This window comes from Geotrypetes seraphini, chromosome 18 (assembly GCF_902459505.1).
Source record: "Geotrypetes seraphini chromosome 18, aGeoSer1.1, whole genome shotgun sequence".
Lineage (NCBI taxonomy): Eukaryota > Metazoa > Chordata > Amphibia > Gymnophiona > Dermophiidae > Geotrypetes > Geotrypetes seraphini.
The window spans coordinates 30,467,228-30,489,440 of NC_047101.1; the positions used below are offsets into that span (position 1 = coordinate 30,467,228).

Consider the following 22,213-nt stretch of genomic DNA (forward strand, 5'->3'; position numbering starts at 1 on the left):
AGACTTCTCAGCTCCGCGGAAGAAAAAGAACTGAGGAGACACGCCCGGAGCATCGGGCGGGAAGGCACTGGCGCATGCGCGGTGCGGGCATCTCGAAACTTCTGAGTTTCTTCAAGCAAGACATGCTTGCAAGATGTCCGTATCAGGGCTCTGTCGGATGACATCACCCACTAGTGAGAATACCTGCCTGCTTGTCCTGGGATAATGTAGTTCTTCCCTTTTTCCTTTCATTCCAGTTCATCTCAAGTAATGTTTGTTAGCTAACCACATTTTGATGATTATTTTTTTATTAGTCTATGTATTGTCCAATTTTATTAATACTGTTTAAGTCCTCTGTAACTCCTTTTATTATTACTGTACACCACCTTGAAGTTTGATTAAGAAGGTGATCACAAACAGATTGGGGAAGGTTATCATACCGCTATACCGGGCCATGGTACGCCCCCACCTGGAATACTGCGTCCAGCACTGGTCGCCGTACTTAAAGACACAGTACTACTCGAAAGGATCCAGAGAAGAGCGACTAAAATGGTTAAGGGGCTGGAGGAGTTGTCGTACAGTGATTTAGAGAAACTGGGCCTCTTCTCCCTTGAAAAGAGGAGACAGAGGGGACATGATTGAAATCTTCAAGATAATGAAGGGAATAGACTTAGTAGATAAAGACAGGTTGTTCACCCTCTCCAAGGTAGGGAGAATGAGAGGGCACTCTCTAAAGTTAAAAGGGGATAGATTCCGGACAAACGTAAGGAAGATCATCTTCACCCAGAGAGTGGTAGAAAACTGGAACGCTCTTCTGGAGTCTGTCGTAGGGGAAAACACCCTCCAGGGATTCAAGACAAAGTTGGACAAGTTCCTGCTCAACTAGAAAGTACGCAGATGAGGCTGGGCTCATTTAGAGCACTGGTCTTTGACCTAGGGGTCGCCACGTGAGCGGACTGCTGGGCACGATGGACCACTGGTCTGACTCAGCAGCGGCAATTCTTAGTGAGGAGTGTGTGGCGCAGTGGTTGGATCTACAGCTTCAGCACCCTGGGGTTGTGGGTTCAAACCCCGCGCTGCTCCTTGTGACCCTGGGCAAGTCACTTAATCCTCCATAGCCCCAGGTACGTTAGATAGATTGTGAGCCCACCGGGACAGAGAGGGAAAATGCTTGAGTACCTGATTGTAAAAAACTGCTTAGATAACCTTGATAGGCGGTATATAAAATCCTAATAAACTTATGTTCTTATGAGTTTCCATTATTTCTTATGAGAAATTTGCTTTGATGTACGAGTGCTTTGGATTACAAGCATGCTTCTGAAACGAATTATGCTTGCAAACCAAGGTTTTACTGTACTTGTACAGCCTGCTTGGCCAATAAATATGCCAATTTAGACCACCACACATTTTGCAATCATTTTGCAAACATTTTTGGCATCTGATAGTGCCTTTAGCATATCTCATTCAGAAGATCAACTTATTTGTCCACATTCTTGCAATTAGAACTATTTCTATCATGCAGTTCCAAAACCAATTGTAGAGAGACAAAAATTCTCCCTGAAATGCTATTTGGTGCAATATAATACCATAAATACTGATTTATTTTTATCCCTATGCATAATTACATGTTTACCACTGGAAGTTTAATTGGAAGACATTACTGTACCAATTTATTTCCTATACACAAACTTCAAACTTTTTTTTTATTAAGCACATTCCACAGTACAAAGCTTTAGATCATAAACAATATCTGTACAATTTAAGTTTCAATAAGCTGTTCATACACAAACTTTTTTCAAACAGATAATTGGCAAACATAATTACAAGTAAGAATTCTACTACCCCAGTGCTTTGAAACATTAATATAGCAGTAATGTACAGTTGCTCAGGTAGGATTAGCAAAACAAAGTCCAGAGTGCAGCAATGGATCACTACCATTAATCCCAGGAATCAGAGTCCCTTGGGTGCCAATCACAAAGTCCACAATAAAAAAAAAAACGTTTAGATTGCAAGTAAGATGCCATTATCTCCCAAGGTAAAACATGAATTTCATCTCGCACATGCATAAAAGTGGACTTCATTCATTATACACAAGATATCCTTTTTTTCCTTTAGGGCTGCAACAGCAGATACTTCATTTTTAAAGCTTTTAGGAAAAAGGGAAAGAGTACTGTCAAGCTTACCAAACAGCAGGGTTTTACAGTTCTGCATTAGGAAAACCAATTTTTACCCTCTTTCCTCATAAGTCTGATATTCTTGTAGAAACAGTTTAATATCTAAAAGGGAGCTTATAAACTTAAAAAGAAAACCAAAAACAGTTTGATCCCAACACCTTTCTCAATGTAAAGGATGAAACAGATGCATATGCTTTTTTTTTTAGATATATTTGGTACTATATGATAGACAATTTCTAAATTTAATGGTCAACATGCAGAGCAAAAATAAGCCGCAAGAAAAGGACCAAAATTGACCCAGTTCGCAACATGGCCATCACTTCCCTTTGTTTGTGCTTATGTCCTCCCAAATCAGTGATGCTCTCACTAGCTCTTGGTCCCCTCACTCAAGTCAACCTAGTTCTCAATTTCCATAATGAATCCACCTAAGAATTATATGCATGCATTGATTTAAGAAGACTGTGTAAATAGACCTCAAATACATTCATTAGGTATACCTTGAAAACCAGACTGGCTAGAAGGCCCCAAAGATCAATCTGAGCATCATTGCCCTAAAGAATCTCATACTGTGTTGTTATACACCTAGACTGAATGAACTTTCAATCCAAAGGATAGCAGAAACACTAAAAACAAAACAAAACAGGAACTGTGGAAGGATATGACAAGTCAAGGAGCCATAGGCCTGGTCTGCCACAGGCATCCACATGGTGTCCAATTTCCCTCATAAGTTTATATCCACCCAGAGTTCTGCTGAGGCCTATCTGTTCAGGTTTGGCGAAGTTCTTATGGAAAGCTGATAGTGTCAAAACTACCTCCAAAAATGATACAAATGTATTTACCCATGTGCAATCATGGGGCAAAATCACCATCACCACCAAAATGTCAATGATTCGGTGTTGCGAACCAAAGCTCTGTCCCATGGGCACAATGCTCCCTCACAAAAATAACATGTAAAAGCTGAAAGAAAAATCAATTCCTTGATTTGATGTCACACTTAGGGTTTTCTGGATTGTTCTTGCGAGATCCAGAATGTTGCATGCTTGGTAATACCTGGACTGTGGGTGATGTGCTCGATTGTGATCCTAAATGCTGATATTCTGGCCCACCTTTAGAGAAAACCGCATACCTTCTTCCCAACATGCATGTAAAGAGCCCAAAACATAACGGTACTGCGGCTACCACAGCAGAGTTTGTTCTCTGTTGTCATTATGTAAGTAACAATCGTGATAAATACTAAATTCCATGCTTTCTAGTCTCCAACAGTAGCCAATTGTCTCTAGACTTCCAAACTGTAAATACCTTAAATTTCATTTCCCTCACACTAAAAGAGTTAAATACAATAGAAAAGACCTAGTGTAAATACTGCTGCAAATGACAAATGGAATATAAATTAAACATTTACCTTCTAAAAAATTTAGAAATTACAATTTAAAACATGTAAGTTTTATTTAAAAAAATCCTAAGGAATACTGAAAACCTCCTTTACTTTCGGAGGGATAGCGAGTCTTGCTATTAACCCTTTGGTTCCAGCAGCTGGAATTTCAATGCCAAGCACATAATTTGCATCAGCACTTAGTGTTAGGATATCCTGACCCCTAACACCCAGGGACTGAAACGGTTTGATATCTTATATTTACATGCGTATATCTGAATTGCTGAGGCAAACACACATGGAGAGATTTTACTACACCATACAGTAGGAAAAACATCTGAACAACTAAGGTACAGAGCACAGATTCACAAAAAGAAAGACAATACCATACAACAAATCAGATTATTAGAACCTTTTGAAAAGTAGCCAAGTTAGAAGACATTATTGGTGCAGAAAAAGAAATTAATGAATTGCTGAGAAATTTGTAATTGCTTTTCCCTTTTCTTAAACAAAACATGGCTTCTAAATTTGCAACAGAGTGTAAAAAGAACAATGACTTGAAAGCAAAGCTCTGTACATTTTGGAAATGTGTTTGGCACCCAATCTTCACTGGAGAAATGTTTTTCTTTTAGTCAAAGATGAAAGTGCAAAGCAATATAAATTAGGCCAAGTCCTTTCTTGACTTCTGATTAACTCTCTAGAAAACAGGTCAGCAGTTCAGTTCTCCTTTAACCAGTTACTTGAAGCTTTGGACAATTTGCCGCAGTGAAGGGATACACGTGTATGCTCCTGTAAAAGCCTCCAGGACAGCCTCAGTAGGGAAGGGAAACACAGCATCTGTAACCAGTCCTGACTCTTAATGATTAGCTGTCGATCAACCTCTTCAGGCATGAAGTAGCCACATATCCAAATAGTCCAAGACTGTGGAACCCTACAAACAAAAAAAGATAGATAAATTAGAAACATAGAAATTGACGGCAGAAAAGGGCCATAGCCCATCGAGTCTGCCCATACCAATGACCCACTCCCTGACTTTTACTCCCCTATAGATCCCATGTGAGTATCCCATTTTCTCTTAAAATCTGACACGCTGTTGGCCTCAATCACCTGCTGAGGCAGCTCGTTCCAATGATCGACCACCCTTTCGGTTAAGAAGTACTTCCTAGCATCACCTTGAAATTTCCCTCCCCTGATTTTCAGCGAGTGTCCTCTGGTTACCGAGGGCCCTGTAAGACTGAAGATATCATCTTTCACCTCTAAACGCCCCGTGATATACTTAAAGGTCTCAATCATGTCCCCCCTCTCTCTTCGCTCCTCCAGTGAGTACATCCGCAGTTTCTTTAGCCTTTCTTCATACGTGAGATCTCTGAGCATGATATTTCAAAGAAGCTCACTCTATAACAGAAACATTTTGAATTAACAGTGGTGGTAGTCAGAGTTACACATGAGGATCACATGTCAACCAGTATTTGTCAGGGAGCTAATGAGTTAACAGGGTACAAAAAAATAGAAATCAGGGGCAAGGGATACTATGGGCTTGCTTGAAAACAACCTTTGTTTCTATCAAGCTTTGAGGCTTTGTTTTTATTGGGTGACATAGTAACATAGTAGATGACGGCAGATAAAGACCCGAATGGTCCATCCAGTCTGCCCAACCTGATTCAATTTAAATTTTTTCTTCTTAGCTATTTCTGGGCAAGAATCCAAAGCTATACCCGGTACTGTGCTTGGGTTCCTACTGCCAAAATCTCCGTTAAAACCTACTCCAGCCCATCTACACTCTCCCAGCCATTGAAGCCCTCCCCAGCCCATCATCCACCAAACAGCCATATACAGACACAGACCATGCAAGTCTGCCCTAAACTGCCTTCAATGGTCATGTTGGTCAGAGAAGCAGCATGCAAGTATTTCTAATATAAAAAGGAAGATCCCCAATTTGAGTTGATGGCTTGCTAGGCTGGGAATGCTGCACCTGGTAGCTAGATTTACAGGACCTTGGGTGCAGGCTTGGTTGCCAACTGAGCTGGAAGAAACAGAAAAATAAAACATTCCCCTCCACCATCAACACACTTGTCTTTTTACTCATCGGTTACTCAGCTCAACCTGAATTTGGTCATGGAACCAAGAGCAGAACCTCCACCTTAGGTTCAGTGTCTCCAATCAGCAAAGCGGAAATACCAGCACTATGAAACAAAAGCCCGACATTGTGGTGTGAAGGGCATGCTCTGCTTTGCCCAGGTTCCTCCTCTGAACTACATCAGCCCTGAAGTTGTATTTATGCACATAAAATTCATTTTATGTGCATAAACATCATTTTATACTTTAAAATATACACATTTAAAGCAATCAGTACAAAAGGATAATGCTATCAACAATGTGTTCCCCATTAGGTCAACTAGACCAGTTATCACTTATACAAGCTTATCAAATAATGCTGTGGAAAAATTCATATTGTCACCGTACTTTTTTTTCCCCAGAGGCACAAGATAGTGATTTTTATCTTCAGCGATTAGGCAGGTGGCTCTCTGCCAAAAACATGGCACTGTCTTCTTTCAAATATGTATGAAGTGCTGTAAAATTCTGACTTAGGATTGGAAAGACAACCACCCTCACCAATGGCCTACGACATTTTTAAAATGGAAGAATCTAATCTAATCCAGTATTTCTGAGTCTCGCTATGCCTAAATAGGTTCAAGGTGACTTACAATAAGGAATTACAGAATGTATATGCTACATTATATTATAGCAGTTTGAGAAGGAGCGAGTTATGAACAGAGTAATGGGAGGAGAGGATTGAGGTTCCATGACTACTGGGATAACATTTGAGTTAAATAGGAGATTTAGTGATAATAGGTATTTCGAGTTAGTTGTTTATAGTATGTATGCTTTCCAAGAGCTCAGAATTTTTTTTTGGGGGGCGGGGGGGAATCTGTTGTAGAATTTTTCCATCCTAATGTCATTTGGGAGGTTGTTCCAAGTCATGGTGCCAAGATTGTTTATTAAAGCTTTTATACCGCTACTAATAACTGGGGAGTCAATTCAGAGCAGTTTACATGAGCTTCAGTAATGATGTTACAATACATGAGCTATGATATGAGTTTTTGTAATGGTGTTACTATACAGAGTTAAGTGTTGTCTATACATGAGCTTCAGATGGTGCTCATTGATGTTTTAGTGCATTTACATATCCTTACTTTTAGGATTTCTTTTGACTGAGTATACCGTATTTACACACTATCTTCACTCTACATCTATATATATGCATTATAGAATACTGATAAGCAAACAGTGAGTCAAATTGCATTTGAATTTAACTCCTTTAGGAGACTGAAGGGGTAGTTGAAGTGACTTCAGTATTCTGGTTGATGTTGACCAGGAATTTACCAATAAGTTTATGAGTGACTCTGCGGTTTTTGCGTATATAATTTGGAACATTGTACATGATAGTTTGAAGGTGATACGAGTTTTGATGGGTACCCAGAGTAAGTTCTTATAGTAAGATGAAATGGAGTCTCATTTTTTTTAGTTTGAAATATTAGTCTGATCACTTTGTTTTGTATCATCTGTAGTTTGTTCAGGAGAGTAGAATTTAGACCCACATAGAGGGAGCTACAGTAATCCAGTATAAGCATATCCGTTAGTACAGCAAAGTGGCGCTCTTGAAAAAAGGGTCAGATAGGATAAGTCTTAATCTTCTCATATTGCAGAAAGTTTTCTTCTTTAAGCTGGAGACTTTTTGATATCCAGTGTGGATCCTGGGGTTAGTGTTACAGTGGAAGGAACAGTCTTATGAAACCACAGAACTTTGTTTTTTGTCTGTTTAGTTTGAGTTTGTTGGATGTGGCCAGGTCTGTATTTTGTCTATTCCATTTGATATTATCGCTAGAGTCACGATTAAATGAGATGAGTAAAAGAATGTCACCTGTGTATGAGAATATGCATTCATTGTTGTTGAATTTGATATGGCCTAGTGAGCTCATGAAAAGGTTATAGAGGATCGGTGATAATGTTGATCATTATGATGTGCCACAGAATGCTTGCCAGTTTTTTAAAAATGCTTTGTCTTTGTAGATAAGATATTTGTTTTGTAGGAAATCTTTGAACCATGATCAACACCTTGTCATCTCATTCAAGCAAGACACCAGAAGGAGTGGATCTGGTTTGTATTGTATCTTGAGGGTCTTCCAAAAATTTTGTCAAATCAATATCAATAGAATTCAATTGATCCACTCCCTGCTCTACTGCAATTTCTTTCTTTTCTTAGGTATGGAATAGAGAGCTGAAACAGGAATTGACTCAGGATTAATTATCCCTAATATTTCCATGAGATACTTACAAAAAAGAATCTCAGGAGAGATTAAATGGGTTACTGGAAAATTAATCGCAGGTTTCTAGCCCTTGCAGCATTCTCCATTGTTTCTAATTTTTCATGTATAGAATGGGAATCTTTCATTACAGACATGGAAAATGCTTGGAAGTTAGAAACCTGTTTATCAGTTTTAATCATACGTGCATCTAAAACTTTAATATTGGAATCCACATTTTCAAGTTTTTCAACAACCTCTTTTGAAAATAATTGAAATTGAGTAATAACCGATTTCAATAGTTTCTGCATCCTTATATTAATTTGCCATAAATCTTTTAAAGACACTTCCTGCATATTTTCTTCAGATCCCTCAAGATCATCTGTACATTGAGATGTAATTTGAGGCATTTTAGATAAGAAATTGCCAGATCAATCTGAAGTTCTGGAGCTTCCAAAAAAGCACTAGGACCAACTTCAGATCCCAGCTCTGCAGGAAAATCAGGAAAGAAAGGAGGAGTTCGATCGGGAGAGCTAAGTGAGGCTCCTGAAGCCTGTCCTATTTTTTTTTTTTATCTGAAAAGTATTTACCCCACCAGTTGTCAGGTGTCGGTCCATGGGCCTAAGGAGACTGGGTAGAGGCTTTAGTTTTCTCTTTACACTTTCCCATTAGGTAACAATAACCTTGTTAAGTCATCTTTAACAGATAACGCAAAAATAAGGAAAAAACAAAATGTTCCACAGACCTTGCTCCACTCGTCTCCAATTAGCTCCCAAGGGCGCCTGTGGCCATGTGCCCCAAGAGCGTCAGTGTTTTATGTCAGGTGGTTAGGGCCCTGATGATGTCAGAGGTGCCCTTCTCTGTGCCTGCCCGATTCGCAGCACTTGAAAGACTCTAAAACACTGCAAAAAGACAGGGAAGCAGGTAACAATGCAGGAAATAACCCCTCTCTCCGTCACCAGATTCCTTCAGGTATGCACTTTCTCCTGTCTTAGGCCACAAGAGCATCAGCATTTTATGTCAAGTGGTTAGGGCCCTGATGATGTCAAAGGTGCCCTTCTCCGTGCCTGCCCAATTCGCAGCACTTGAAAGACTCTAAAACACTGTAAAAAGACAGGGAAGCAGGTAACAATCCAGGAAATAACCCCTCTCTCCGTCACCAGACGCCATCAGGTATGCACCGTCTCCCTGCTTCTTCGCTTTCTTACGTGCTATGTCCTTTGTTATTTGACCACATTCACACAGTTGTCAGCAACACAGATCATTCATGTTAGGTCTAGGGATCTTCAGATTGCCACTCAGGTAGCGTAACCCAGACTGGCTACAATCCTCATTGATCCCAGTTAAGAACTTCCTGTGCTGTTCTTATTACTTTGAACTCTTGTTATCCAATACAGCCTTCTGATAAATGTTATCTTATTACTGCTTTTTATAAACCTTTTTTTCAATTTCCTCAATTTTTAATGTATAATATAAAAAGCAATGAACTTATCTTGCAGCACCCTCCAAATCTGTGCCTAGGGGACTGAAACACCCTATGGCCCAAAGAACCCTCAGAGTACTGGAGGTCTGAAGATTACTCGGCCCAGCCCCCCTTAAGCCCGAGATCTGCTATCTGGCAAGGATTTTGGTTTACAGTCTTGCATGCTGCCCATAAGATCATCCAGGCTTTTCCCAAAAAGAAACTGTACCTGGAATGGCAGTTTGCTCAGGGTCACCTTGGAGGAGGTATCCCCACTGCCTGATCCAGAGCAACCTGTGGGTAGAAACAGAGTAGGCGGACATTTTGTTCACTACTCTGGAAAGCTCATACAGAGCATCAGCCACGTAATCCAGCCCATTCATTAAAAACTGGAGATCCTTGTCCACTATCGTGTTAAGACTGACAAGCTCAGGCCATCATAGCTGCTTTCAATCCTGAGGCCACAGTCTCAAAGAGCCTTTTGTGCACAAAATTTAATCTGAGGTCTTGGATATCCTTTAATACTATGCTACTTTTACTGGGAAGGGGGGTACGTTTGGTACCTGTGCAACCAGCGAATCCAACTCTGGGGGAACAAAAAGCTGGCTAAACATGGCATCTATCAGATAGAGCTTTATCATAGCTTTGGATACCCAAAGTGGCCCATCCAGAACCTCCCAATGATATGTAAGCATTTTTGTTATGTCCTGATGTGATGGAAAGCTAGAGGTCTGTACCTTGGTACTGCTCATAAGCGAGCACTGCTTAGAAGAGGACTGAGAAATCTCTAATTACAATTCTTGGAAGGATTCAGTGACCATCCCCAAAAGCGCTGAAAGTTTAAACAGTTGGCGCACTGTGGGGTCCTTGCCTAGATCTGGAGCTTCCCCCAAGCCTGGGACTTGACCACCCAGGGATGCAGGAGTATCACATGTCACAGAGGTCCTGGACTGGGAGAGTAAAGACATGAAAATAGAGCCATTATCATCAGAACGATCATCTGACTCAGCATCCCCACCCTGTGCAAGGCACTGCTGTTGGGGAGAACCCCATGCAGCCCTGTTTAATCATATAGGCTTCAAACATCATGTTAATAAATTCAGGGGGAAATCCCTGCCCCTGTTGTCCAGACAGCCCCTGCGGAAGCTACCTAACACCTCCCTAGGGCTTTTCCTGCCTTAACACGGCTGTGCTTCACCAGGGACACAAGCTACTCCCTGGGTCAAATCTGGGCTTTTTCCCTACTCCTCGGAATGACTGGCAATAATACCCCCCAAGGGACCAGAGGGAGATAAGCCAGCAACTCCCACACACTTCCTTATGTACTGCGGAGCGCGTGGAACACGGACACTTCTCAGACTTCCATCCACCACAAATGGGTGTAATCTTAAGGGCAAAGTGCACCACGTTAATTTACTCCTTATTAGTCTTGTTTGTCAATTGAAATGTGAGTCAACCCAACTGTGACAAACAAACTTCTTAGATATTAAACAAGCATGGTGGGTATATCATAGTGCCTTTCTTGTTCAGATGATAAGATCTCCATCCTGGGAACGCAGATCTAATCATATATACCACCCTGCACATAAACTGCTCTCAAATCATTCATATTTGCAAACTCTAAACTACTTATGCTTTTTTTATAACATGACATTCAAAATGTTCAACAAAAGCCAAAATAATATCCAGTATTGGTAACACTTATCTTCAAAGATCAACACCAGTTTCCAGCTCTGGTGAAGTTTCAAAAACTCCCGATGCTAACTCTCATCAAAGCATTTCAATCTCAAAAGATCTTTGGGTGAGAAACTTTACCCTCGTTGCCAGACGAGAATTTCCACGTTTATAACAGCAACGGCTCTTGACACGGGCAATAATATTAATAAAACCCTCCTCTGATATCCACCACAAATGGAGCATGGATCCGAAGTATCCTGATCTGAGTCCATTCCACCTGCTTTTAAGTGAAAATGAGGTGTTTGAAGCAGATAGAGGCTTTTAAATTCAAATCGGGAAATCCAAGATGGCCACCGATTTTAGCCACCAAAAAATGGCAGAGCTATTGTTAGCAATTTGTAATTTTTCTCTAAAATACAGCATAGCACTGGAAGACTGGAAGGTGGCCAACATGATGCTGATTTTTTATAAAGGGTTCCAGAAGTGATCCAGGAAATTATACACCAGTGAGTCTGACATTGTTGTCGGGCAAAATGGTAGACTATTATAAAGAACAAAATAACAGAATATATAAATATATAGACCATGATTTCCTGAGAAGAGACCACTATGATAAGTTTATTTATTAAAATATATTTAAAGTGCCTGATATAGAAAAACAAATTTAAAATAAATATATACATTTAAAATAAAAACAATGAGTTAGGGGATTGTGAACCGATGATGAAATGACATGTGAATCTCAGTGCAATGAGAAATTTGAGCTCTGAGTGGTATGGTTGAGGTTCGTAAAAAAAAAAAAAATATATATATATATATTAATGATCTGATGGGAATAACCAGTGAAATAATGAAATTTGTTGATAACACAAAGGCCCGGATTCTGCAAAGTGCGTCCCGATTTTAGGCAGCTGTAGGCGTCCTATAGCTATCTAATCAGCCAATTGGGACACACGTTTAAAAAAGAAAAAAAAAATGCTCCCCAGGCAGGCCCGCAAGAACCTAGGCGGCCCTACATGTCTCCCTATTAGAGGGAGAGACGCTTACAATGTAGGACAGCATGCTGGCCTACATTGTAAGTAGATATGGCCGCTATACTAATCACGGCAAGGATCTCCCTGCCGCGATAAGTATAGCGGCCGTAGCTGCCTGTCCCCGTCCCCCCCAATCGCTGGCAGGAGGGTGCCCAACCCCTCCTGCCGGAGGACACCCCCTCCACGCTAATGTCCCCCCTACGCTAACACCGTCCCCGCGCTTACACCCCCCTAACCTCCCCCCCCCCAACTAACCTCTAAATTGTTGGCTGGACAGATGGGTCTTGCTGTTGTCTGGCCGGCCTCATCGAAATGAGGCGGGCTCGCCCCTTCCCGGCCCATCCCCGCTAAGCCTAAGGACTGATGGCCCCAGGCTCTCCTGCCGGCGATCGGGAGGGGGGGGGAATGCTGGTAATCTTACCTCTTGATCTACATGAAGCGCACAATGACACTCCCGCCTCTGTGATCCTGAGGAAGAGCTCCCTGCATGACAGGGCCTGCAGTTCCAAAACTCAACTCACTGACATAATGGCCATGAGGAAAATGGTCTTGACGTTAAGATCCAACAAGGACACCTCCTGAAAAGGATCATATGGAGTCTGACTGAGGCCTTGCAAGATTCCACAACGAAAACGGTTGTTTTACTGGTGGTCTGAGGCGCAGTGCTCCCTTTATGAATCTGGCTGTCTGTATGCAAAGCCAGAGGAGCATTGCATTCACAGGCTCTGAAGCACAAGAGACCCACCACTTGGACCCTGAGACACACTACCACTAGGCCTTTGTTGAGACCTGCTCAAATCGAAGCACTAAATGGCTCCACTTGCTCCTTCGTGCATCAGTGTTGAAACATCTCCCATGCCTTAGCATAAATGGAGACCACTGTAGGCATCTTGGCTCTGAGGAGATTAGCAATGACTACTTCTGAATATCCTTTGTGCTCTAATGTCTTGCACTCAAGACCAAAGCGATCTGGGTCTTTTATAACCACTGGGCCCTTGCAGTCAGACGCTTGTCCCTCTGAAGACACACCAATCCAGCGCTATGAGGAACACTCTCCCTGGATGTTTTGCTATCCTGTGAAGTATTCGCCCTATCATGGGCCATGGAGGAAAAACATAAGAGCTCGCTCTTTGGCCATGGTTGGACTAGGGCATCTAGGACTTCGCTTCCAGGCTCGAAACTTGACTGAAGAACCAGATTGCTATCTTGCTCCTTCCCATAGCTATCTCTAAAAGCACCAAAGGATTGAACAGTTTGTGTACTGTGAGATTCTTCCCTTGGATGAGGGCCCCCACTGCTTCCTGTGTACTCACTCCTGCTTGAGACCCTAAATCGTCCAGCAGGGAAGATTCGCTCTGCAACATCAAAGGCATAAAGACTGATCCCTTGCCTTCCGAGTCCCTGTCTGAAAGGTCCCCATGGTTCTGGACAGCTTCTGCCAAGGAACCTGATGCGCCCTGGTAGTCCAGGTTTCCTTACATGACCCCTGGCTTGCCACCAAACCTCCGAAGAGGATCTCAGCTATCCAAATAGGCGCTCCACATCAAATTAACAAATTAAGAAGAAAAGCTCTGAGTCTCCTTTAGGTAACTCCATCTTGGGTCTATTGGGCTTCGTGGTTTCCCTGCTCTTACAGGAAGGTATGTCCACTAGGCGGCCTGCTTGGGGAGCATTAAAAAGAAAAGTGTGTCCCGATTAGCTGATTAGACAGCTGTAGGATGCCTACAGCTGCCTAAAATCGGGACGCACTTTGCTGAATCCAGGCCAAAGTTGTTAAATTGCAAGAGGATTCTGAAAAACAGCAAGAGGACCTTGTGAGAGTGGGTGTCAAAAAGGCAGATGACATTCAATGTGAGCAAGTGCAAAGTGATGCATGTGGGAAAGAGGAACCTGAACTTTAGCTACGTAAAATTGGGTTCTATGTTAGGAGTCACTGCCCAGGAAAAGGATCTAGGTCAGTGGTTCCCAACCCTGTCCTGGAGGACCACCAGGCCAATCGGGTTTTCAGGCTAGCCTTAATGAATATGCATGGAGCAGATTTGCATGCCTATCACTTCCATTATATGCAAATCTCTCTCATGCATATTCATTAGGGCTAGCCTGAAAACCCGATTGGCCTGGTAGTCCTCCAGGACAGGGTTGGGAACCACTGATCTAGGTGTCATTGTAGAGGATATATTAAAACCCACAGCTCAAATGTGTGGCAGCGGCTAAGAAAGCAAACAGAATGTTGGGAATTATCAGGAAAGGAATGGAAAACAAAGTTGAAATTATTATAATGCTCTTGTATTGCTCTATGATATGGCCACAACTTAAATACTGTGTGCATATCTGAAAAAAGATATAGCGGAATTAGTAAAGGTACACAGACGGGTGACAAAAATGATAAAAGGGATGGGATGACTTCCCTATGAAGAAAGGCTAGAGCAACTAGGGCTCTTCAGGTTGGAGAAGAGACGATATGATAGAGGTCTATAAAATAATGAGTGGAGTGGAAAGGGTAGATGTGAATTGCTTGTTCACTCTTTCCAAAAATACTAGGACTAGGGGACCAGCGATGAAGATACTAAGTAGTAGATTTAAAACCAACTGGAACGTGTAATTAAACTCTGGAATTTGTTGCCGGAGAACGTGTTGAATGCAAAGAAATGCAGCTCTATCAGGTAATGCAAAAATAAGGAAAAACCCAATGTATTGCTGTTCCCTTTATTATCGCAATTTTCCTTTAGTCCATATAGTAGCTTTCAGCCTCACACAGGACACTGTGTACTCTTTTTACACTCACTAAATGGATTTTCCATGAAATACTTTTTTGTATACACCATACACATTTCTTATTTGCACCATTCTTAATGTAAAGCATATGGTACCATATCACATGGTTTTTTATTCTTTATGTTTTTTTGTCTTCCACTTGTTCTTTCACACACTTTCTTTGTCACCACTAATTGTTATATATCCTTTTTTTTGTCACCACTAATTGTTATGTAACTTTTACCTCCCTAAATATTAGGACCCCTGATGAAGATGTTGATCAAAACACGGACCATTTCGGGTCCCATGATCTGTAAAAAAGTGGTCTGTTTGTACACAAATATTTTAATAAACATTTGCCTGCAGTTCCGTTTTGTTTTGCATCCATTGGCATGTATTCCAAATTTCTGGCAATGTCAAAACAAGGCTTGGAATGCACTGAGAGAAGCTACTGGAGCACCACCTCCAATGTTGCTTAGAAATCAAGGTTTGTTGGCATTTTGTAGGTATAATATACACGTTTACTCTATGTTAATTCATCAAAAAGATTAATTTGAAAGTGCCTTCACAAATAATTGAATCTGCTCTTAAAACAAATTCCCCATCTCTTTTTCTTTGCATCTTTAGAGCTGGAAGTACCTGCGGAAAAAGAGTGGGGATGTATTGGATCTTAGCAGACATGATTGGGGATGGGTGAAATTTATGTCCCTATGCAACTAAAGTGCATGCAGCTCTAAGAAATGTCTCAAATTTCTTCTAGTCCAGTTTCACTATACAGGTAATGGTGATCCAATGGGTTGTAGAAAATAAAATTAAATAAACGCTTTAACAGTAACTGGTATATGCATCTGAACGTAGCTTGGCTTGCGCCATCATTAAAGAGTAAGTGGCAAGGGATTGGGACTTGCATATTGCCTTTTTTTGTAGTTATATAACCACACTCAAAGGAGTTTACATACAGCTGCCGCCTAGTGGGCTCACAATCTAATGTACCTGAGGCAGTGGAAGATTAAGGGACTTTCCCAGGGTCACAGGGAGCAGCGGGCAGAGTTTGAACCCACAACCTGAAGGTGTAACCTTAGTACCTCCAGCACCCTCCCCTCCCAAGAAACAAAATAAATCATCATAAAAGCTTACCTGCTGAGGGTAGTAAAGTGCAGACTGTTATCTAGAGATGTATGTGTATGTTCTGGATGGAGAGCAAGTCTCGTTTTGGGCACTATGTGGCACATTTAAGAAATCCCAAATCAGAATTGTATCATCATGGGAACTACTAATGATCTGAAATTCATCAAACTGAAGTCGAAAAACACGCCCTGAATGTTCCTGTAAATGGTAACAATGAAGGCATTAGTAAACCATAAGACTGATCAGTTTCCTTATACATATTATTTCAGTTATACATACAGGGTGTCAAGTGTCCCCTATATGTAATAAAGGGGAATGGGATCTGTATACTGTTTTTTCTGTATAGTTTACACCAGTGTTTCTCACATGCAGAACGCGAGCCACTTGGGGATACACGGCACTTGCTGCCGCCAAGGATATTGCCTGCCTGTCCGCCGAAGCTGCAGCCAGGGATCCCTCCTTCCTGCCCGTCCCCCTCCACTGAAGCCAACCCAGAGGGCTTCCCTTTGATGTCAGAGCTGACGGCAGTTACCTTCTTCTGCCTTCAGTGGGACCCGTTGCAGGGATGCGCAAGCAGTGATTCACACGCTGCATGTAGATGACCCGGAAACCTTTTCTCCGACGTCAGAGGGGAGGCTTATGGGTCAGCCATGTGCGTCCCTGCAATGAGAACTACTAAAGGCAGAAGGAGCGAGTGCAGCTCGAGCAAGGGAGAGGTGGTACATGATATGGGACAAAGGGAGAAAGGAGGGGAGGGGGGAAGGAGCGCATTGGGACATGGAAGGAGCACAATTTTGGGACAAGGGTGGGGCATGAACATGGGACACAGAAAGGAGGGAGGAAGGGGGAACTAACTTGGGACACTGAAGGGAGGGAATAGAAAGGGAGAATTGTTGGACTACAACGGGAACTCACGGCAGCCATTCTGATGACAGCTCTGCATGGGGCAGGAGCATAGGAAAATTGCTAGACCACCAGTAAGGTTCCGGGGATACAAGAGGGAGGCGAGGGTGGGCAGACATCCTCCTGGCACATAGCTAATAAAGCAGCAGTATTGATTGATACAGTAAATCATTTTCAGAAGGTTCATATCTAGATTTGTTTAAAAGTACAATAGTGAAGCCTTTATTAAAATTGAACATTTAACAAGTTCAGAGACAGGGAATTATTAGCTTTCTCTGGCAAAAAATTTGTGAAAAGGTTCCGTAGATACAGGAGGGAGGCGGGGGTGGGTCAGAGCCGGCCAAAAAGTTATTTGCGATTTTTCACACTTCATGGTCCGGCTCTGCACCTAACCCCCGCGGATACGGAGGGAAAAGTGTAGTACTATTATTATGGGGGTGAGGTTTGGGGCGGAGCTTGTGTGGGGTACTCTTGTTGATATTTGTTAGACTTAGGGAGTACTTGGCTTTAAGAAGTTGAGAAACACTGGTTTACACAGTCAAAATGGTTTACATATGCTTTAGACAGGAGCTTATTTTGTACCTAGAGAAATGAAAAGTTAAGTGAATTTCCCCAGAGACGCAAGGAGTTGCAGTGGGAATTGAACGCACAACCTCAGGGTGATGAGGCAGCTGCTCTAACCATTAGGCCACTCTTCCACAGGACAAAATACCTAATGTTTAATAAACTTGCAATACTGCCTTTTCTGATAAGTAGGACAAAGCAGTTTACAGCAATAAATATGATTGTTGCCGTTGTCCAGGTTGCACCGTGTCTGGGTAGGCAGAACTGGTGTTTCAGCCATCATGCGGTGGATTTCTTCAGGGCAGTGGCGTAGTAAGAGGGGGTACGAGGGGGCGGTCTGCCCCGGACGCTGTCTTCCTCGGGGTGCCAGCACCCCTCCTTCAGGGGAAATGCTCTGTCATTTCTTGAGAGGCTTTTTCTTCTGGAACCCCAAGACTGATATAATTCACAATAGGAGAGCTCAAGGACTCCATCCCAACAAGTTGAGGCAAATATTGAAGATTTGGAAGTGCAGGGAGCTTTTGAAGAATGCTAAAAATCCAATATGGTCGCTGTTAGGAAATTTGTGCCAAAATCGTGATATTTTTCACTTAAAGCTAATCACAAAAAATGGTGATTTTAGCATTTTTCATGTGGGGGAACATAGGGTGACAGGCAGAAACCTCAAAAATTGCCATATTCAGACCCTCCCCCCCCCCCCCCCCCCAATCTTCCTCACAGTCTATGGTAGCCTTATTGTGACCTGTGCTGGAAATATGCTGCAGTCTGTCTCAGCTCTCTGAAAGTAGCTGGAATTGGAATCACTGCCTCATTCTGGGATTGCCTCTTCAACGTTGATCTTCTGGCTGCCAGTCAAACACGGTGTCTGACTGTACCTCCACCCTTGCGGACCGACGAATGCACTCAGGAAAGGATGGAGGTGTAAAATGCAGCTGGCACGGTGCAAGACACCACCGAGTCTCTTAGGTATGCCTAACAGCCTTAGATTTCACTAAGGCATCCCAATGTTTTTCATGATCAGTAAAGCTTTTGAGTGCCATTTTCAATAAGAATCATCAAATAGCTCATCACCCAAGCATGGAATGTTTGCCAATCTAGCCTGAAGGTTGATATCCATATCAGAGCCTCTGAGCCATGCTAGACGTGTTCATTGCCACTGATAAAGCCAAGGCTCTGGAAGACAATTCAAAGGCATCATAAGCCGATCTCGCCATATACCTCCTAGTCAGGGCAAGGGTGCAAGAGATGTAACGAAAATCCTGTAATTGCTTTGAAGGACTGTATCTATAAAAAGAAAACAATTTCTTAACCAAATGGCATAGCATGAAATATAAAAAATTGTAGTTGAGGACTTGTTAGCCAACATAGTGTTTTGGTATAGGCGACGACCAAACTTGTCCATAGTGCGCTCCTTTCATCCCTGGGGCACTGAGGCATAAACTCTGGATGGAGTAGATTTTTTTCAAAGTCGATTCCACCACTAGGGACTGATGCTGAAGCTGCTGTTTGTCAAAACCAGGAGAAGAAATGATTTTGTATAGTGTCTCCAATTTTCTGGGAGCCACAGTAATTGTAAGAGGGGTCTCCCAGTTCTTATGAAGAGTCTCCTTGAGAATACATGTAAAGGGAGACGAAGAAGTTCTTTAGGAGGATCATAGTCCAAAGCCTTGAAGCGGTCCAGAGGAGGGTGACGAAAATGATAAGAGATTTGCGCCAGAACACACACGAGGAGACTGGAAGCCCTTAATATGTATACGCTAGAAGAAAGGAAGGAGATATGATTCAGACGTTCAAATACTTGAAAGATATTAAAGTAGAACAAAATGTTTTCCAGAGAAAGGAAAATGGTAAAACCAGAGGACATAATTTGAGGTTGAGGGGTGGTAGATTCAGGGGCAATGTTAGGAAATTCTACTTTACGGAGAGGGTAGTGGAGGCCTGGAATGCGCTCCCGAGAGAGGTGGTGGAGAGGAAAACTGTGACTGAGTTCAAAGAAGCGTGGGATGAACACAGAGGATCTAGAATCAGAAAATAATAGTAAATATTGAACTTAAGGCCAGGACTGGGAAGACTTGTATGATATGTGTCTGTATATGGCCTTTTGGTTGAGGATGGGCTGGGGAGGGCTTCGATGGCTGGAAGGGTGTAGATGGGCTGGAGTGAGTTTTGACGGAGACTTCAGCAGTTGGAACCCAAGCACAGTACCGGGTAGAGCTTTAGATTCTTGCCCAGAAATAGCTAAGAAGAAAAAATTAAAAAAAAATTAAATTGAATCAGGTTGGGTAGACTGGATGGACCTTCGGGTCTTTTCTGCCGTCATCTACTATGTTACTATGTTAAATATTCAGCACTATGAGAGAATCAGCTTCTAACTTGACTGGAAGCTCTTTACCCAATTGCAGAATGAATTTTGTGAAAGTAGGAGACAATTCAGTAGGAGACAGCTCTTTGTGGGGACTTTTGAGGAGACTTCTCAGAAGTAGTGTCATAAGCCTCTGTAGTAGACTCAGGAATATCATCCGCTGAATCAGAGTGTAAGTCCGAATCATAAAAGTCCTTTGGTGCGTCAGGATTGGTGATGGCATCGAGACCGGTGTTGATCTGATGACGATGTATGATGTGATTTCCTTTTACGCTTAGAAGAGCGGGAAGGAGAGCAGTGTTTACACTTCGAAGTAGCTGAAGATGAACAATGCTGAGTGGACTTGGATCATCGAGAAGATGATGAACGACGCTGATGTCTTGAAAAGCTGGATCGACACCATGAGGAAGAGCGTTGATGAGAAACACTGTTTTTATGCGTGGAGCATCAGTGCAGTACCGGAGATCCAGTATCGGTACCGTAGGACCTAGTGGCCTTATGCTCAGTACCGATGCAGCTAGTGTCGAAGCAAGAAGCTTGAACATGCCACTAACTTGGAAAAGCGCTTCCAGTTTCTCATGGTACCGTTTGGTGTCTGCTGGTACCAATGGTGCTCTGTCTGGCCTCGGCAAGGGTGACCATGAAGAGGATGCACACCTCGATGCAAGAGAGGCCAGACATAAGAGTGGTTGTCGCTTGGTTGACATCAAGGGACTCTATGCAATGGTGACCTGTGAGACCTCTTGGGAAGCTGACGGCTTTTTAGCTGGCTTACCTGATGGAGCGATGCTCCCCGATGCTGTTTTCATGTTGAAGGTTGTGATGTTGTCTCGGTGTCCATACCAGTGCCGAATAACTTTTCTTGTTGGAGCTTTCAACTCTTAATTGTATGTTTTTGCAGGGTAGAACACCATACACAGGATTTGACACAGTGTCCAGGGCCAAAGCACTGTAAGCATCAACTATGTGGGTCAGTAATAGAAATTTGCCGTTCAAACCTGCAACACTTTTTAAAAACAGTTAACGGCCGGGACATCGACAGAAAAACCGCCTCAGCCAAACTGAATTCAATGGCTGAGGAAAAAGAAAAGGCCCCAACTGGTAAAGCCCGTAAGGGAAGAACAGTGAGCAAAATTAACTTCATTAGATTTTTTTTTAAACTAAACTAAAATACATATGAAATAAGTGTGTAAAGAATACTCAAAAAAAATACGCATGAGCGGGAAGGCAAAGGCAAAACTGAACGTTAAAAAAACACTTCTTAGCTCCGCGGAAAACTAAGAACTGAGGAGTTATGTGACTACGTCAGGCGGGAAGGCACTCGCACATGTGCTGTGCGGGCTATCGCAAACTTTCTAAAAATCTTAAAGTTGCTATGCACTTTTTATGTGTCTGCACCTGGGCTCCGTGGATGTCACCCACATGTGAGAATATGCTGCCTGCTTATTCTGGGATAAACACTCCTTCAGGCTTGCGTGCATAAGAGAAAAACTATAGGTGGTGCTAGAGCTCCCAGTGATGTAGAGGAGAGTCATAGAAAAAAATCCAGAGTGAATTCCTTCTGCATATGGCATGTGACCATTGGGAGATAACCCACTTGTCCAGAATGTTTCACCTATTGCACTGGAAATGAGTATTCTCTTTAGCTGCCAAATTATGTTTGACCACAAATGATTTAAAGCTGGATGACATTAAGTACTATCTTGAATCAATAACCATCCTAGAATTGACACCAGAAACTCAAATCAAACATTTTTACTTACCACTAATGTGCGCAAACACAAAGTACTTGCTGGAGCCCGGGGATCAAGAGCCGCTTGCAAGTCCCATACTTTGATTTTGCTGCAAGAACAAATACCACAGATTAGGATTTGAAAGTAAAGCAGCATTGCTTCCTACTTAATGGAGAACCTAAGTTTAAGAATGTAAGATTAGGAGGAAGAAGAAAAATGACATTTCTCCAATCTGTTATGTCCATACACAACTAGTGGAAATAGTGAAACAAAACTGCAAATCACAAAATAAACTGATAAGAAATTTTTAAGGATTCTAATTTTCAAAATCCTACACTCACCTGTTAGGTGTCATCGACAAGTGCTCAAGTCCTAGCGACTTGATGAATTGCAGATGTCATCAGGGATGTGGCAGAGGAAATCAGGGCAGTAGAAGGCCGCGAAGCAGCATGTTTAGAGTGCTGCGGACGCTGCTGGAGCCGGGAGGTTTGTGGTCGTCTAGCGGTGGGAAGGTCAACAAGGGTTCGGGTGCGCCAGGGAGGGGGGGAGCAATGACGACGAACTGCCTTACAGTGACTGAGGGGGGAGAGTCGAAGTGAGCATGCGCACTCCTACCTGCCACGGACATACGGATCACTGAACACGCAGATAGGAGTGCGCATGCACACTTAAGGTTTTATTATTATAGATGTCCTCTCATTCTGGCGTTTTCCTTCATTTGAAAAAGGTTCACCTCCTGTACATTAATACCATGGAGATAATTAAAC

At 42.4% G+C, this 22,213-nt stretch overlaps 1 protein-coding gene across 6 annotated transcripts in view; it reads right to left on the reverse strand.

Moving 5' to 3' along the window:
- Positions 1 to 1,665: 1,665 nt before the first annotated feature.
- Positions 1,666 to 22,213, reverse strand: part of FBXW11 (F-box and WD repeat domain containing 11) — a 126,611-nt gene continuing 106,063 nt past the window's right edge. For all 6 annotated transcript variants that reach the window (XM_033927166.1, XM_033927170.1, XM_033927169.1 and 3 more), the window contains 3 exons: positions 21,477 to 21,555; positions 15,894 to 16,082; positions 1,666 to 4,456 (listed from right to left, as the gene is read on the reverse strand). In XM_033927166.1, coding sequence (XP_033783057.1) covers positions 15,921 to 16,082; positions 21,477 to 21,555 — 241 coding nt within the window. In that variant the 3' untranslated portion in view covers positions 1,666 to 4,456; positions 15,894 to 15,920. The remainder of the gene's footprint in view (positions 4,457 to 15,893; positions 16,083 to 21,476; positions 21,556 to 22,213) is intronic.